Raw genomic sequence first — 14,909 nt, 5'->3', positions numbered from 1 at the left:
CTCACACTGCCACCCAACTTAGTGTCATCCGCAAATTTGGAGATACTACATTTAATCCCCTCATCTAAATCATTAATGTACAGTGTAAACAGCTGGGGCCCCAGCACAGAACCTTGCGGTACCCCACTAGTCACTGCCTGCCATTCTGAAAAGTACCCATTTACTCCTACTCTTTGCTTCCTGTCTGACAACCAGTTCTCAATCCATGTCAGTACACTACCCCCAATCCCATGTGCTCTAACTTTGCACATCAATCTCTTGTGTGGGACCTTGTCGAACGCCTTCTGAAAGTCCAAATATACCACATCAACTGGTTCTCCCTTATCCACTCTACTGGAAACATCCTCAAAAAATTCCAGAAGATTTGTCAAGCATGATTTCCCTTTCACAAATCCATGCTGACTTGGACCTATCATGTCACCTCTTTCCAAATGCACTGCTATGACATCCTTAATAATTGATTCCATCATTTTACCCACTACCGATGTCAGGCTGACCGGTCTATAATTCCCTGTTTTCTCTCTCCCTCCTTTTTTAAAAAGTGGGGTTACATTGGCTACCCTCCACTCCATAGGAACTGATCCAGAGTCAATGGAATGTTGGAAAATGACTGTCAACGCATCCACTATTTCCAAGGCCACCTCCTTAAGTACTCTGGGATGCAGTCCATCAGGCCCTGGGGATTTATCGGCCTTCAATCCCATCAATTTCCCCAACACAATTTCCCGGCTAATAAGGATTTCCCTCAGTTCCTCCTCCTTACTAGACCCCCCGACCCCTTTTATAACCGGAAGGTTGTTCGTGTCCTCCTTCGTGAATACCGAACCAAAGTACTTGTTCAATTGGTCCGCCATTTCTTTGTTCCCCGCTATGACTTCCCCTGATTCTGACTGCAGGGGACCTACGTTTGTCTTTACTAACCTTTTTCTCTTTACATATCTATAGAAACTTTTGCAATCCGTCTTAATGTTCCCTGCAAGCTTCTTCTCATACTCCATTTTCCCTGCCCTAATCAAACCCTTTGTCCTCCTCTGCTGAGTTCTAAATTTCTCCCAGTCCCCAGGTTCGCTGCTATTTCTGGCCAATTTGTATGCCACTTCCTTGGCTTTAATACTATCCCTGATTTCCCTTGATAGCCACGGTTGAGCCACCTTCCCTTTTTTATTTCTATGCCAGACAGGAATGTACAATTGTTGTAGTTCATCCATGCGGTCTCTAAATGTCTGCCATTGCCCATCCACAGTCAACCCCTTAAGTATCATTCGCCAATCCATCTCAGCCAATTCACGCCTCATACCTTCAAAGTTAGCCTTCTTTAAGTTCTGGACCATGGTCTCTGAATTAACTGTTTCATTCTCCATCCTAATGCAGAATTCCACCATATTATGGTCACTCTTCCCCAAGGGGCCTCGCACAACGAGATTGCTAATTAATCCTTTCTCATTACATAACACCCAGTCTAAGATGGCCTCCCCCCTAGTTGGTTCCTCGACATATTGGTCTAAAAAACCATCCCTTATGCACTCCAGAAAATCCTCCTCCACCGTATTGCTTCCAGTTTGGTTAGCCCAATCTATGTGCATATTAAAGTCACCCATTATAACTGCTGCACCTTTATTGCACGCACCCCTAATTTCCTGTTTGATGCCCTCCCCAACATCACTACTACTGTTTGGAGGTCTGTACACAACTCCCACTAACGTTTTTTGCCCTTTGGTGTTCTGCAGCTCTACCCATATAGATTCCACATGAGTTGCTCATGGATCAGGGTTAATGCGGGCTCAGAGCAGAGTTTCCCCAAATCTGCGCCTGACTGAACGAGTCGATGGCTGACGAAAAGAGAACAGGTCCCGCCAAGAAAGTAATCAAGAAAACCCCAGCGAAGAGTGGCAAGAGGCGCAGAAGGTCGAGGAAGGAGAGTTCCGCCATCTACATCTACAAAGTGATGAAGCAGGTTCACCCCGACACCGGCATCTCCTCCAAGGCCATGGGCATCATGAACTCGTTTGTGAAGGATATTTTCGAGCGCATCGCGGGTGAGGCTTCCCGCCTGGCCCATTACAACAAGCGCCGCACCATCAGTTCCCGGGAGATCCAGACCGCCGTGCGCCTGCTGCTGCCCGGGGAGCTGGCCAAGCACTCCGTGTCGGAAGGGACAAAGGCGGTGACCAAGTACACCAGCTCCAAGTGAGACTGCCCGCTGTCCTGCCAGATCAAACCCGAAACACAACGGCTCTTTTAAGAGCCACCCACAACCTCTCTGAAAGAGCTGCACAAACGCATCTCCCTTTACACTCTGTTTACTGTAATTATTTCCTGAACAAGTATATTTGAGAAGTTTTACACTTCCAGCTGCAGATTTAGTTTTGAATTCTCAGATATCAGTTTCACGGTCCGGTTCCACCTTAGCGTCGCTGGAATTTTCCGCCAACGACAAATACGGTCCCTGGTCGCTGTTTCCCTTTGCTCTCAGACACGTTCATTTACACCGCCTGCCGAATTAAGAGCTTGTTTAGGGACTGAGACTCAGATTTCAGTCACACATTCTCTCTCGCAAGCCCTTTTCAAGTTTATTTTTCAATTCCTGTTGCGGGTCAGTCCGTTTATTAAGCCGACACTCCCCGCAGTGTAACAACCCAGAATGGAAGTTCTTACAGAGACCAGAACCGGGGCAGTTTGAATACTCTGTCCCTCTTCTCTTTTCACAGAAGGACTCCCAGTTCTGGACTCACTCCCGCCTTTGCAAGGGATCGATCGATAATCTGTGAAACACAACTTTTACAAAGATTGAGTTGGAATGTGTCCCGTTACAGAATCGGTGGGGATTGATTCCCGCCCATTAGACAGTTTGAAATGGTACCCGAATTTAATCCTGATTGTAGCAGCCTGGAACTTGCAAGGGGAATATGTAAAAGACAAAATTAATTAAAACGTGTTGGGAAATCTTTGACTAATGGTGAATTTATATTAACATAATCCGCTATTTTAAAATTTCTTGGCGGGGTTTTTGAATTAAAAATCGATATTCTGACTGTTGGAGACAGTAATTTCCGCCCTACTTTCATTGGTGGGCTAAACAGACTGTGATTGGTCACCTGAAAAGACCAATGACATTCACCACCGAGCGACCAATCACAAATTCGTTCCCTGCATTCCTACAGAAGGTACAAGAAAGGCAGATGTGGGAGGAGTTTCTCATTCTTTCTCTGAACCTGTGGATTGTGGAAATGTCTGCGAGAGGAAAAACCGGAGGTAAAGTTCGGGCCAAGGCCAAGTCTCGCTCCTCGCGGGCCGGACTGCAGTTCCCTGTGAGCCGTGTTCACAGGCATCTGCGAAAGGGGAACTACGCTGAGCGTGTGGGTGCCGGAGCCCCGGTCTACATGGCTACTGTGCTCGAGTATCTGACCGCTGAAATCCTGGAGCTGGCAGGCAACGCGGCCCGCGACAAGAAGACCCGCATCATCCCCAGACAGCTACAGCTGGCCATCCGCAACGACCATCACTCAGGGCGGGGTGTTGCCTAATATCCAGGCTGTGCTGCTGCCCAAGAAAACCGCCAGTGCGCCCAAGGACAAGTAAAACGGACAGGATTTAATCTAATAACACAAAGGCTCTTTTCAGAGCCACCCACACTATCTGTGAAAGTGCTGCTTTCTGTTCTGTGGATCACAATTGCCCCTGATCTAATTTAATACTAAACAGACGGAAGCTGAACGTCAGACCGCTAGTCAGTGAACATGTTGGGACATCCGAATATGAACCGGATGATAAGAGCCGAGTATAAAGGAATGAGCGGTTGATGGGCTCACTGACTTTTATAGGGGCAATAATTCCACAGGGAGAAATATATACATTCTGAAAACATTGATCCATGAGGACTTTTACCCTTTTAAAAAATTTGCGTACAGAAGGATGGAATTCCAGCTCATGGTTAATTTAAAATATAACAAATAGTATCCGACCTGTGCCAGCATTAAGAGCTGGGTTAAAGGTGAGATACAGATTACAGGCAGCTCGTCCCCTCTGGAATCTATCCCGGTATGTGTCATGGGATCAATTCACTGTCAGATCTCCCACTTTTAGTTCGCGCCCCCCTTTGGGCTGGTGCAGTCGGTATACTGGGCATCTGACTCGCATTGATACCTGGATCAAAGCCGCACCGTCAGATAATCACCGCCTGCACTGCATAAAGCCCCAGTTATAGTAACACAAGACGTGCACGGTGTGTACACGGGACAGTTTGCCTGGAGGCGGTCGCAGCTCTTTCCTTTGCTGATTTAGTGGCTCTGAAAAGAGCCGTTGTTGCACTTGATGTTAAAGCTTGGAGCGGCGGATCTCCCTCACAGCCACGGTGCCGGGTCTGTAGCGATGAGGCTTCTTCACTCCGCCCGTGGCCGGAGCGCTCTTCCGGGCCGCTTTGGTCGCCAGCTGTTTGCGAGGAGCTTTCCCTCCGGTCGATTTGCGCGCTGTCTGCGTGGTCCTGGCAATCTTCTGAACCGATCTCAGCACAATCTGGGACACACGGACTGGGAATGGTCCTTTTAAAGTGTCTGTCAGGGTCCGCCCCTGGGCTGTGATTGATCACAGTCCGACCGCCAATCATGTTTCAATCAATCACCGAGAGCGAAAGGGAAGGGCGGGGATTACTGGGCCATGATTGACTGAAATAAAACTGATAGGTCGTCAATTTCAAAAAGCCCGCCAATTTCAGAGTCTCAACGAACAGAGATTAAAGAAACTCTAATTTCCCGCCAGCAATTTAAGAATTCGGCTCTTTATAACCTCGATGGTGCCCCATTATAAATCACCAATCCCATTCTCTTTAATATTCCGGTTTTAATTCTGTCCCATTCCCTGATGGGTCTGTAGCGGGCGGGAATAATTCCCCGGTCACTGCATCCTGTAAACACAAAGTCCCGCATCCATCCCGCCAGTGCCGTCCCGTTTCACCGATTCTTACACAAAGCTCACAACATGACAGAATTATCTGTGAGGGGAGACTGTGTATCCCCGCCCGCTGATTGTGACCGGGACACGTGGAGTTTCTGATCTCATATTAAACTATTGTTCGAAAATATTTAATAATTCCCATATTCCTAAAGCGACTACACTGCAAAAGTACTTTATTGGCTTTGAGAAGTCCGATGGCCGTGTAAGACGCTACATAACTCGGCGTGTTACTTTCCATTAAATAAATAACTAAAATAATTTCCCACCCAAATTGTCCACACACCCATCCTCAGGTCACTGCTCTCTCTGTGAGGCGGTGGGTGGCTCTTAAAAGAGCCTTTGTGTTGTGCTGGGTGGAGTTGTTCAGCCGCCGAATCCATAGAGAGTGCGGCCCTGGCGTTTGAGAGCGTACACCACATCCATGGCAGTGACCGTCTTGCGCTTGGCGTGCTCGGTGTAGGTGACGGCGTCCCTGATGACATTCTCCAGGAAAACCTTCAGCACCCCGCGGGTCTCCTCGTAGATCAGGCCCGAGATCCGCTTGACACCGCCACGGCGAGCCAGGCGGCGAATGGCGGGTTTGGTGATGCCCTGGATGTTATCACGGAGCACTTTCCGGTGCCGCTTGGCTCCGCCTTTGCCCAATCCTTTGCCTCCTTTTCCTCGTCCAGACATGATGATTCTTCACTCAAACTGTCGCTGAATGAGGAACCAACTCCTCATGGCTCCTTTTTTATAGAGCCGGCTCCGACCTGACTGAGAAAGCCCAGAGTGAGAGAGGCGGGAAGGGGAGGAGACAGAGTGAGAGGTTAAACAGAGAGCGCGGCAGGGAAGGGGACAGAATCAAGATTGAGAGACAGAGCAGAGCGCCGCCTCTGATCTTCCAGCTCCACCTCCAGCTTTCTGCAACCGCCAATTTCAAATTGTTTTCTCCACAATGCAACCGATACACAGCGCTCCGCACAAACCCTTACAGACTCGGAATTCATATTCAAGGCTTGCAGGGACCAGAAGCTTTTAAATAAGGTCCCGGTACAATTAACAATGAGGAATATTCCCGCCTATATAGTCCGTTCCCTGTCAATCTCAGACCTTATTCCATCTCCTCTCACAGACAGGTGCAGCAGTTTACAAACACCTTATTCCAGCTGATTTGGAGAATCTGGAGTTTGGGGTTTGAGTTGTGAGGCGAGATATCGCCGCCAGTCCCATCGTCTCACAGAGACTCTTCCCCCTGAATCTGTGAAATGAAAATGACCAGGAACTGAGACTGGAGCCGGACTCAAACCCCAGTTACAGTGAGGCCCGGGCCGGACATCCCATTCTGTGTTTTATTGTAGGCACTGGGGGAGGGGTGGGTGCAGGCACTGGGGGCGCGATGGGGTGCAGCCAATGCCAACGAGTCACTAGGGATCCTGAGGTCATTTTCAATTATTTCTATCTGGAATCTGAGCCCGGGACAGGGATTATTTGATTCCGGGATCAGCTCTTTTCTGAGAGGCGTGGGTGGCTCTGAGAAGAGCCTTTGGGTTTAAATGTTTAGAAGTTGCCTTTTTATTTACTTTTTGGGTGCTGCTTTCTTGGCCTTTGCTGATTTGGACGTGGCCTTGACCCTCGGGTTCTCCACCTTTTTGGCCGCCTTCACTTTCTTGAGGCTCTTGGGCTTCTTCACCGCCGCCTTCTTCCCAGCCGGCCCTTTCGCTGTCTTTTTTGCCGTTAGCGCCTTTTTGGTGCTCGTTTTCTTGGCTGTTGCTTTCTTTACTGGAGATTTCTTGGCTGCTGCTTTCTTTGCTGGAGATTTCTTGGCTGTTGCTTTCTTTACTGGAGATTTCTTGGCTGCTGCTTTCTTTACTGGAGATTTCTTGGCTGCTGCTTTCTTTGCTGGAGATTTCTTGGCTGCTGGCTTCTTCACCTTCTTTCCCACTTTCCCCTGGGGATCTGTATTAGCGACTTTGAATGAGCCCGAGGCGCCCGTGCCCTTGATCTGCTTCAGGGAACCATTCATCACATTCTTCTTGATACTGGACCTAATCTGGAAGCCGCGCTTCTCCACATCGACGCCTTTGGCCGCCAGAGCCTTCTTTATCGCGGCCAAGGACGTTCCCCTGCGATCCTTGCCATCAGCCACAACCTTGAGGATCTGGTCGCCCAACTTGGGACCGGCTGGCCCGGAGCGGGGAGCCGCCTTCTTCTTCTTGCTGGGAGCCTTGGTTTGAGCGACGGCGGCAGGAGGAGCCGTTTCGGCGGCTGCAGTATCAGTCATGTCCGGGACTCTGGAAAATCTCTCTAACAGTCAGAGCTGGGTCAGAAATGAAACGAGAGGCGGCGACACAGAGCAACTTAAAGGCAGCGAGCGGACGGGGAGGAGACATCCTGCTGTCAGCTCCCGGCCCCTCCAGCCTCTCTGTGTTTCTCTCTCCTCACTAACTCTCCGATTCCAATTCAACTCGGTTCCTCCACATTCCCAGACTGGCCTCTTTCTGTCCCGAAGACTGGAATGTTTGCTGCCGAGAAAGTTCCATCCGAATTGAAGGCAGCAATTTCGATTTAAACCCGTTTCATTGCTGCACTGGTCGCGCTCTCTCAGCCGATCGCGGATATTTTCTCTGTTTTTTGACTGAAATTTGAAACCAAATCAAACTTTCTGATTCAGTCCCACTTCAGGCCTGAGCAGGGCAGCAGGGCGATCCTGTGACGGGGAAATCTTTGAATTTTACACAAGAGGGACTCTGAAATCCGGCGATGAGAGCGGACACACAAACACAGTAACATTAGTCGAACCCGCCTGCCCCTTTAACACACTCTCGCTCACACAATGTTGAAATCTGCACATTCACAGCACAAACTGTTCCCAGATTTACAGTTCCCAGCACAGGCTTTCTTCTCCGCTCGGCTGTGCTGCCGATTCTCGGGTCAGTTGTCGTTTCCCAGCTCAGTAAGTGTTAAACACTCTGAGGCCGGCGCTCCTCACAGTGTCTGTTCCCAGATTCAGGGGCAGGAGCCAATCACAGCTGTGGCTGGCTTAACCCATATCTGCTTTTAAGTTGTTGTATTGTTCTAATGCAGAAATATGTTTGACTAACATGAAAACACAAATTATGTGTTCACCGCCCCTGCAGCCTCTCTTTGTCTCTCTCTTCTCAGAAAATGAGGGACATGTAACAGTTACTGGTGCCCGATCCATCCCATACTCAACACCCAGAGATGGCTATCAGAGAGAGCGACAGAGAGACAGACACAGTATCAATCTTAAACTACCGAACTGTGTCTCCATATTACTCTCAATAATATTATCACACATTAATGTACAGCACCAGCGGAAAAGACACAGAGACAGATACAGTATCAGTTTTACACTTTGTATCAGTGTCTCCATAATACGCTCAGTAACAGTGCCACACCTTCACGTATTGCACCAGAGAGAACAGAGACATTATCAGTCTTGCACTTCCAACACTGTTTCCACATCACGCTAAATAACAGTATCCCGCCTTCACAAAAAGTACAAGAGAGAGGGATAGCAACAGAGAGGCAGAGAGAGGGGAGAGGGCTGAGCGAGAGACAGGAGAGTGCGAGGTAGGGCGGTGAGACACAGAAGACATGCACAGTATCAGTTCCAGACTGACCTGTGAAGTCCCGTTTTATTCTGAAAGTTCCCATTGGAGAGACAGAAGATGCAGTCTCCTCTCTCACTGATATTGTACCAGAGACAGACACATTATTAATCCCACACTGCGGGACAGTGTCAGAGAGTGAGAGAAACAATGTCACTCGCTTGCCTGTTGAACTATCTGCAATCGTGCAGCCCAGGGCCATAAGAACATAAGAACATAACAAATCGGAACAGGAGTAGGCCATTTAGCTCCTCGAGCCTGCTCTGCCATTCAATAAGATCACGGCTGATCTGATCATGGACTCAACTCCACTTCCCTGCTCCCTCCCCATAACCATTTACTCCCTTATCAATCAAAAATATGTCTATCTCCGCCTTAAATATATTCAATGACACAGCCTTCACAGTTGTCTGGGGCAGATAATTCCATAGATCTACAACCCTCTGAGAGAAGAAATTCCTCTTCATTCCAATTTTAAATGGGCGGCCCCTTATTTTAAGACTATGTAATCTAGTTTTAGTTGCCCCATGTGGAAATATCCTCTCTGCATCCACCTTGTCAAGCCCCCTTATTATTTTATAAGTTTCAATAAGATCACCTCTCATTCTTCTGATCTCCAATGTGTACAGATCCAACCTACTCAAACCTATCCTCATAACTCAACCCCCTCATCTCCGGAATCAACCGAGTGAACCTTCTCTGAACAGCCTCCAATGTAAGTATATCCTTCCTTAAATATGTAGACCAAAACTGTACACGGTACTCCAGGTGTGGCATTACCAATACCCTGTACAGCAGGACTTCTCTGCTTTTAGACTCTATCTTTCTTGCAATAAAGGCCAACATTCCATTTGACTTCCTGATTACTTGCTGTACCTGCATACTAACTTTTTGTGTTTCATGTACAAGGACCCCCAGGGCTCTCTGTACTGCTGCACGTTGCAATTTTTCTCCATTTAAATTATAACTTTCTTTTCTATTATTTCTGCCAAAATGGATAACCTCTAATTTTCCCACATTATACTCCATCTGGAAGTGAACCTGAGTCTATGAGCGGATCAGCCATGATTGTATTACATGGCGGAGCAGGCTCGAGGGGCCATATAACCTACTCCTGCTCCTATTTCTTATGTTCTTATATTCTTATCTGCCAAATGTTTGCACACTCACTTAGCCTGTCGAGATCCCTTTGCATATGTACTGTGTCCTCATCACAACTTGCTTTCCCACCCATCTTTGTATCATCAGCAAACTTGGCTAAATTAAACTCGGCCCGTTCATCCAAGTCATTAATATTGATTGTAAATAGTTGAGGACCCAGCACCGATCCCTGTGGCACCCCACTCATCACTGTTTGGCAACCATAAAATGACCCATTTATCCTGAATGTCTGTTTTCTGTTAGTTAGCCAATTCTCTATCCATGCTAATATATTGCTCCCAATCCCATGAGCTTTTATCTTGTGTAGTAACCACTTATGTGGCACCTTATCGAATGCCTGCTGGAAATCCAAATACACCACGTCCACAGGTTGCCCCTTATCTACCGTGCTTGTTACATCCTCAATGACCTCCAGCAAATGATTTCCCTTTCATAAAACCATGCTGACTCTGTTTGATTGAAACATGCTTTTCCAAATGACCTGCTACTGCTTCCTTAATACTGGACTCCAGCATTTTCACAACAACAGATGTTCGGCTAACTGGTCTATAGTTTCCTGCTTTTTGTTTGCCTCCTTTTTTGAACATTTGCAATTTTCCAATCTGCTAGAACCTCCCCAGAATCCAGGGAATTTTGGTCGATTACAAACAATGCATCCACTATCTCTACAGCCACATTTCTTAAGACCACAGGATGTAAGCCATCAGGTCCAGGGGACCTGTCCGCCTTTAGGCCCATTATTTTACCGAGTACTGCTTCATTAGTGACAGTGATTGTAATAAGTTCCTCCCTACCTATAACCTCTTGATTGTACACTTCGATATTACTCACAGTGAGAGTGTTTAAACTAATCTCGGACTCTTTCTGTCAGATATTAACTTCTGCACGGTCCCAGCAAACACTCCCACTCCCTCGTCCCTCCGATGTTTCTGCAGGATTGCTTTGTGAAGACGGGCTCATGGAGAGAGAAACACTCTGCACGGAATGATCCCAAATTGAGCATCTCTAAGGGACAAGGCTCCCAGCTTTAATCATTATCTGTCCTTTCCCCCCAGGCCCAGTTCCTTTGTCAGATTCTGATAAAAGTAAATTGGGAAAGGTGCACTTTGATTTTTACAGGCTGAATTATTGCAGAGAGCTACGCATGCGCGGCTCAGCCCCGCCCCCTGTGTCGATTCCCAGTGAGCAGAAGAGCGCATGCGCCCTCCCCTCCCCCAGTCCTGCCTGTGATCGCCATTCACTCAGTGAGCGAAAGAAGATGGTTTCAAACAGCCGGGAATGGAGAGCCCGCGGCCCCGGGGTAAGGCAGCGAGCAGCAGCCTCCTTACAGCAGCGCAGCGCTTTGGGAGCGTGTCCGCAGATGGGCTCAGAGACCGGCACTGAGTCCGGGGGGAGTTCAGGGGGAGTCGGGGTTTGTGTGTAAGGGGCGGTGTGGAGCAAGAACCAGTGTCAGTGCATGGTGTGAGTGGGGAGATGGAGAGGCCATTCTCGTGCTGTGTGTGGACAGTGTGTGTCCAGGGGGAAGGGAGACAGAATGGGCAGAATCTGCTGTTTACAATCATTGCTGCTTTCTCTCTCCTAACCAGGAGTGAACGATCCTGGTTTAGTTCCGTCGGGGGCTGTTTGTTTGTCAGAGGCAGAGTGGAGCAGGAACTCGTTCCGGAACATGGAGTGAGTGGGGGAAGGGAGAAGCCATTCTCGGGCTGTGTGTGGACAGTCTCTTACTTTCTACTTGAGGATAAAATGGTCCTCTGATGACTGGTTGTAAGCAGTTCTTACAGTAGCATCTCATGGTTCTCCGCAGGCCGTTGCACATGAACCAATGAACGTTACTTGGTAGAGTTTGCTTGATGGCTCCTGCATAAGGATGCAATCGTTTGCACTTCAGTCCCCCGCTCCTGATCTTTGGGCCCCCTGTGCGGAGGGGAGCGGGCAGATCGGAAGGCCTCCTCATAGGACTGTTCCTGGGCATGGCCAAGGTAGCCATTAACCGGTCCAGGCCACAGGCGGTCGAGGGGGTGTTCAGCCCGACTGCCTGCCTCTCTTCCACGGTTATGTTCGTGCCAGGGTGTCCCTGGAGATGGAGCATGCGGTGTTCCCCGGTACGATCGTGGCCTTCTGTGAGAGATGGGCGCCAGAGGGACTGGAGTGCATCATCACCCCCAGGAACCAAATTTTAATTTGATCCATTTAATGCCAAAGTTAAATTTGTCTGTTTTAATGCTCCTTTAATAAGGGGGCACTTGATTTATTGTTCTACTAAAGTAGTTGTGTATACAGTGTGGGGTAACAGTGAAAGTAAATCACCTCGCTCTTTCAAATCATTGCTGCTTTCTTTCCCCAAATCAGTAGTGAATGTTCCTGATTCGGTCCCAATCTCACCATGTCTGTTGTTCTTCGACAGTGAACAGTGGAAACACAGCCTGACGGTGAGGATGTGAAGAGTTTCACAAAGTGTATCTATTGCAGGCACCAGGTGAGGAGTGTGGAGAAGACATTTCAAGCATCGGTTATTTTGTTTTGGTGCATTGAGTTGTCCAGAACCGTGTTGCTGGTGATCGAGAGCCTGTCGCTCCCTCAGATACATCAGGATCCGGGCCCTGTGACATTCTGTTAACTACACAGGCCCTCAACTCGGTTTCAATAGACTGAAAACAATTGTTGTACAGCCCAGGTACTATAGTTATATTCCAGGAAGAGATTCAGAATTTTACAAGTAGTCCCATGGGAGTGGGAGATATAAACCTGAACTGTTCCAATCGGGTGGTCCTATTCATGGACCAGTGCTGTTTGTATCGTGGTTTCCCCTCTCCAGATACTTTACTTTATTATAAACAAACATGTTAATTATAACTTTACTTTTTATATTCTCCCACTCACCTGTCCATATCATAACTAATAATGTTCTCGTGTTATTATTCTCAGAGAGAAGTACTTCACTGAGCCTGAATAAATGTGATCTTCCCTCCACTCGGAACACAAGGAACAGTGCTGTCAGCACCTTCTCACTCACAGTAAGTATATTATCACTTACAGAGCGCAGAGACACAAAACTGGTCTCAATCCTATTGTCATAGGCAGCAGAAGCTGTCAGTCCCACAGTTATCCGAATTTCCAGAGTTACATTATGAATCCCACAGTCACTTGGAGCAGTACAATAAGATGTTGTTTCAAAGTCCAAACATATCGCACTGAGAGACAGATCCATTTTCACTCACTTACTCACAAACACAGGAACAGATAGACACTGACACAGTGTCAATCCACACTGCTGGCACACACGGACTGTCAACCAGTGTAGGCAGCTCCTTCCCACACACAGTAAGTACATTATCACTCACAGAGCGCAGGGATACAGAACTGGCCTCAATCCTATTATCACAGGCAGCAGAAGCAGTCAGTCCCACAGTAATCCACAGTACAAGAGTTACATTGTGAATCTTACAAGGAGCAGTAGAATCAGAAGCTGTTTCACCATTGAAACAGATCAAACTAACATGTAGATTAAACACCCGCACTCACTTGCCAGAAACTGGCAGGTAGAGAATAAAACACACAATCACATACCTTAATATATAAGTTAGAAAGTAAAAACCATACTCTCATAGCAGAAGCTGACGGGTACAGAGCAAAAGCAATAATCACGTATCAGGAAAGGAGAGATTCAGTATTAAGCCATCTCGAATATACCAGAAAATGACAGGTCAGAATAAAACCCACACTCCCGTACCATAGACTGACAGATACAATCTACAACCCACACCCACATAGATGAAAGTGACACGCACAGAGTAAACTCCACACCAGAGAGTGACAGGTAGAGTGTAAATCCCAGAGTCACATGTCAGAAAACAGAGGTAAAAAGTAAAACTGATACTTGCATTGCAGAATCTGACAGTTTCTGAGCTAAAGACATATTGCCATCTCATAAACTGGCAGATGCAGAGTGAAACCCACACACACCTATCAGAAAGGTAAAACCTTTACTCACATATCAGACAAATTCAGGTAGAACATAAAACAGATATTCACGTTCACATACCAGAGACGGGCAGATGCAGAGTAAATCCCCGCTCATATAGCAGGAACTGACAGGTACAGTCTAAAACATACACCCAAATTGCAGGAGCTAATAGGTGCTGATTAAACCCAGATTAACACACCAGAAACTGAGAGGCACAGATTAAACCCCCACACACATACCTAAATCTGACAGTTACAGAAATATACACAGACTCGCATATGAAAGACACATGCAGTATAAAGCCCATATTCATGTATCATACATAAAAGCTGACAGTTACAAGTTAAACTACCATTCATAAGCCAGAAACTGACGGGTACAGATTAAACCAACACTCACATATCAGAAACTGACAGGTTCAGAATAAAATCCACAATCACATACCAGAAACTGACCAGTACAGATTAAAACAATACTCATATACTAGAAACTGACAAGTACAGATCATAACGCACATTCACATACAATAGACTGATAAGTACAGAATAAAACACACCCTCATATATCAGAAACTGACTAGCAGAGATTAAGCACCACACTCATCTATTGAATCTCACATATCAGAAACTGACAGGTAAAATAAAACCTACACTTAGATACTGACAGATACAGAGTAAATGCCACATTCGTGTTCTAGCGAAAGAAACATACAGTGTAAATTACTAACCCACTAACTTGAAATTAACAGTTGCAGAATAAAGTACCCAATCACATACCAGAAAGTGACATGTACAAAGTAAAACCCACACTCACCTAACAGATACTGACAGATAGAAGAAAGACCATCCTCACTTCCCAGTTATTGACTGGAACAGGGTTATAACGTCTCGCCCACACCTGAAACTGGCAGATACAAAGGAAAAGCAACTTCCAATTAAGCAGGAACTGGCAGTTATAGGGTAGGACACTCACTAACATATCAGAAAATAACAAGGAAAGAATAAAACCCAGACTCCCATAACAGATACAGAAAAAAGCATATATGCACATACCAGAGACAGACAGATACAGTGTGAACTCACACTCATATACCAGAGACAGATAGATACAGAATGAACTCACACTCACAGACCAGAGACAGATAGATACAGAATGAAACTCACACTCACACCAGAGACAGATAGGTACAGAATGAACTCACACTCACATACCAGAGACAG

At 46.9% G+C, this 14,909-nt stretch overlaps 1 protein-coding gene across 1 annotated transcript; it reads right to left on the bottom strand.

Moving 5' to 3' along the window:
- Window positions 1-6,508: 6,508 nt before the first annotated feature.
- LOC139248136 (histone H1-like) lies at window positions 6,509-7,213 on the bottom strand. Its single transcript, XM_070871884.1, has one exon. The coding sequence runs from the start codon at window positions 7,211-7,213 to the stop codon at window positions 6,509-6,511; it is 705 nt and encodes a 234-aa protein (XP_070727985.1).
- Between the last annotated feature and the right edge of the window lie 7,696 nt (window positions 7,214-14,909).

The sequence above is a fragment of the Pristiophorus japonicus genome, unplaced genomic scaffold, assembly GCF_044704955.1.
Source record: "Pristiophorus japonicus isolate sPriJap1 unplaced genomic scaffold, sPriJap1.hap1 HAP1_SCAFFOLD_29, whole genome shotgun sequence".
Classification (NCBI taxonomy): domain Eukaryota; kingdom Metazoa; phylum Chordata; class Chondrichthyes; family Pristiophoridae; genus Pristiophorus; species Pristiophorus japonicus.
This window is presented reverse-complemented; position numbering and strand designations above follow the sequence as displayed.

Coding starts and splice junctions, on each gene's coding strand:
- LOC139248136 (XM_070871884.1), bottom strand. CDS start 7,213: ATGACTGATACTGCAGCCGCCGAAACGGCTCCTCCTGCCGCCGTCGCT.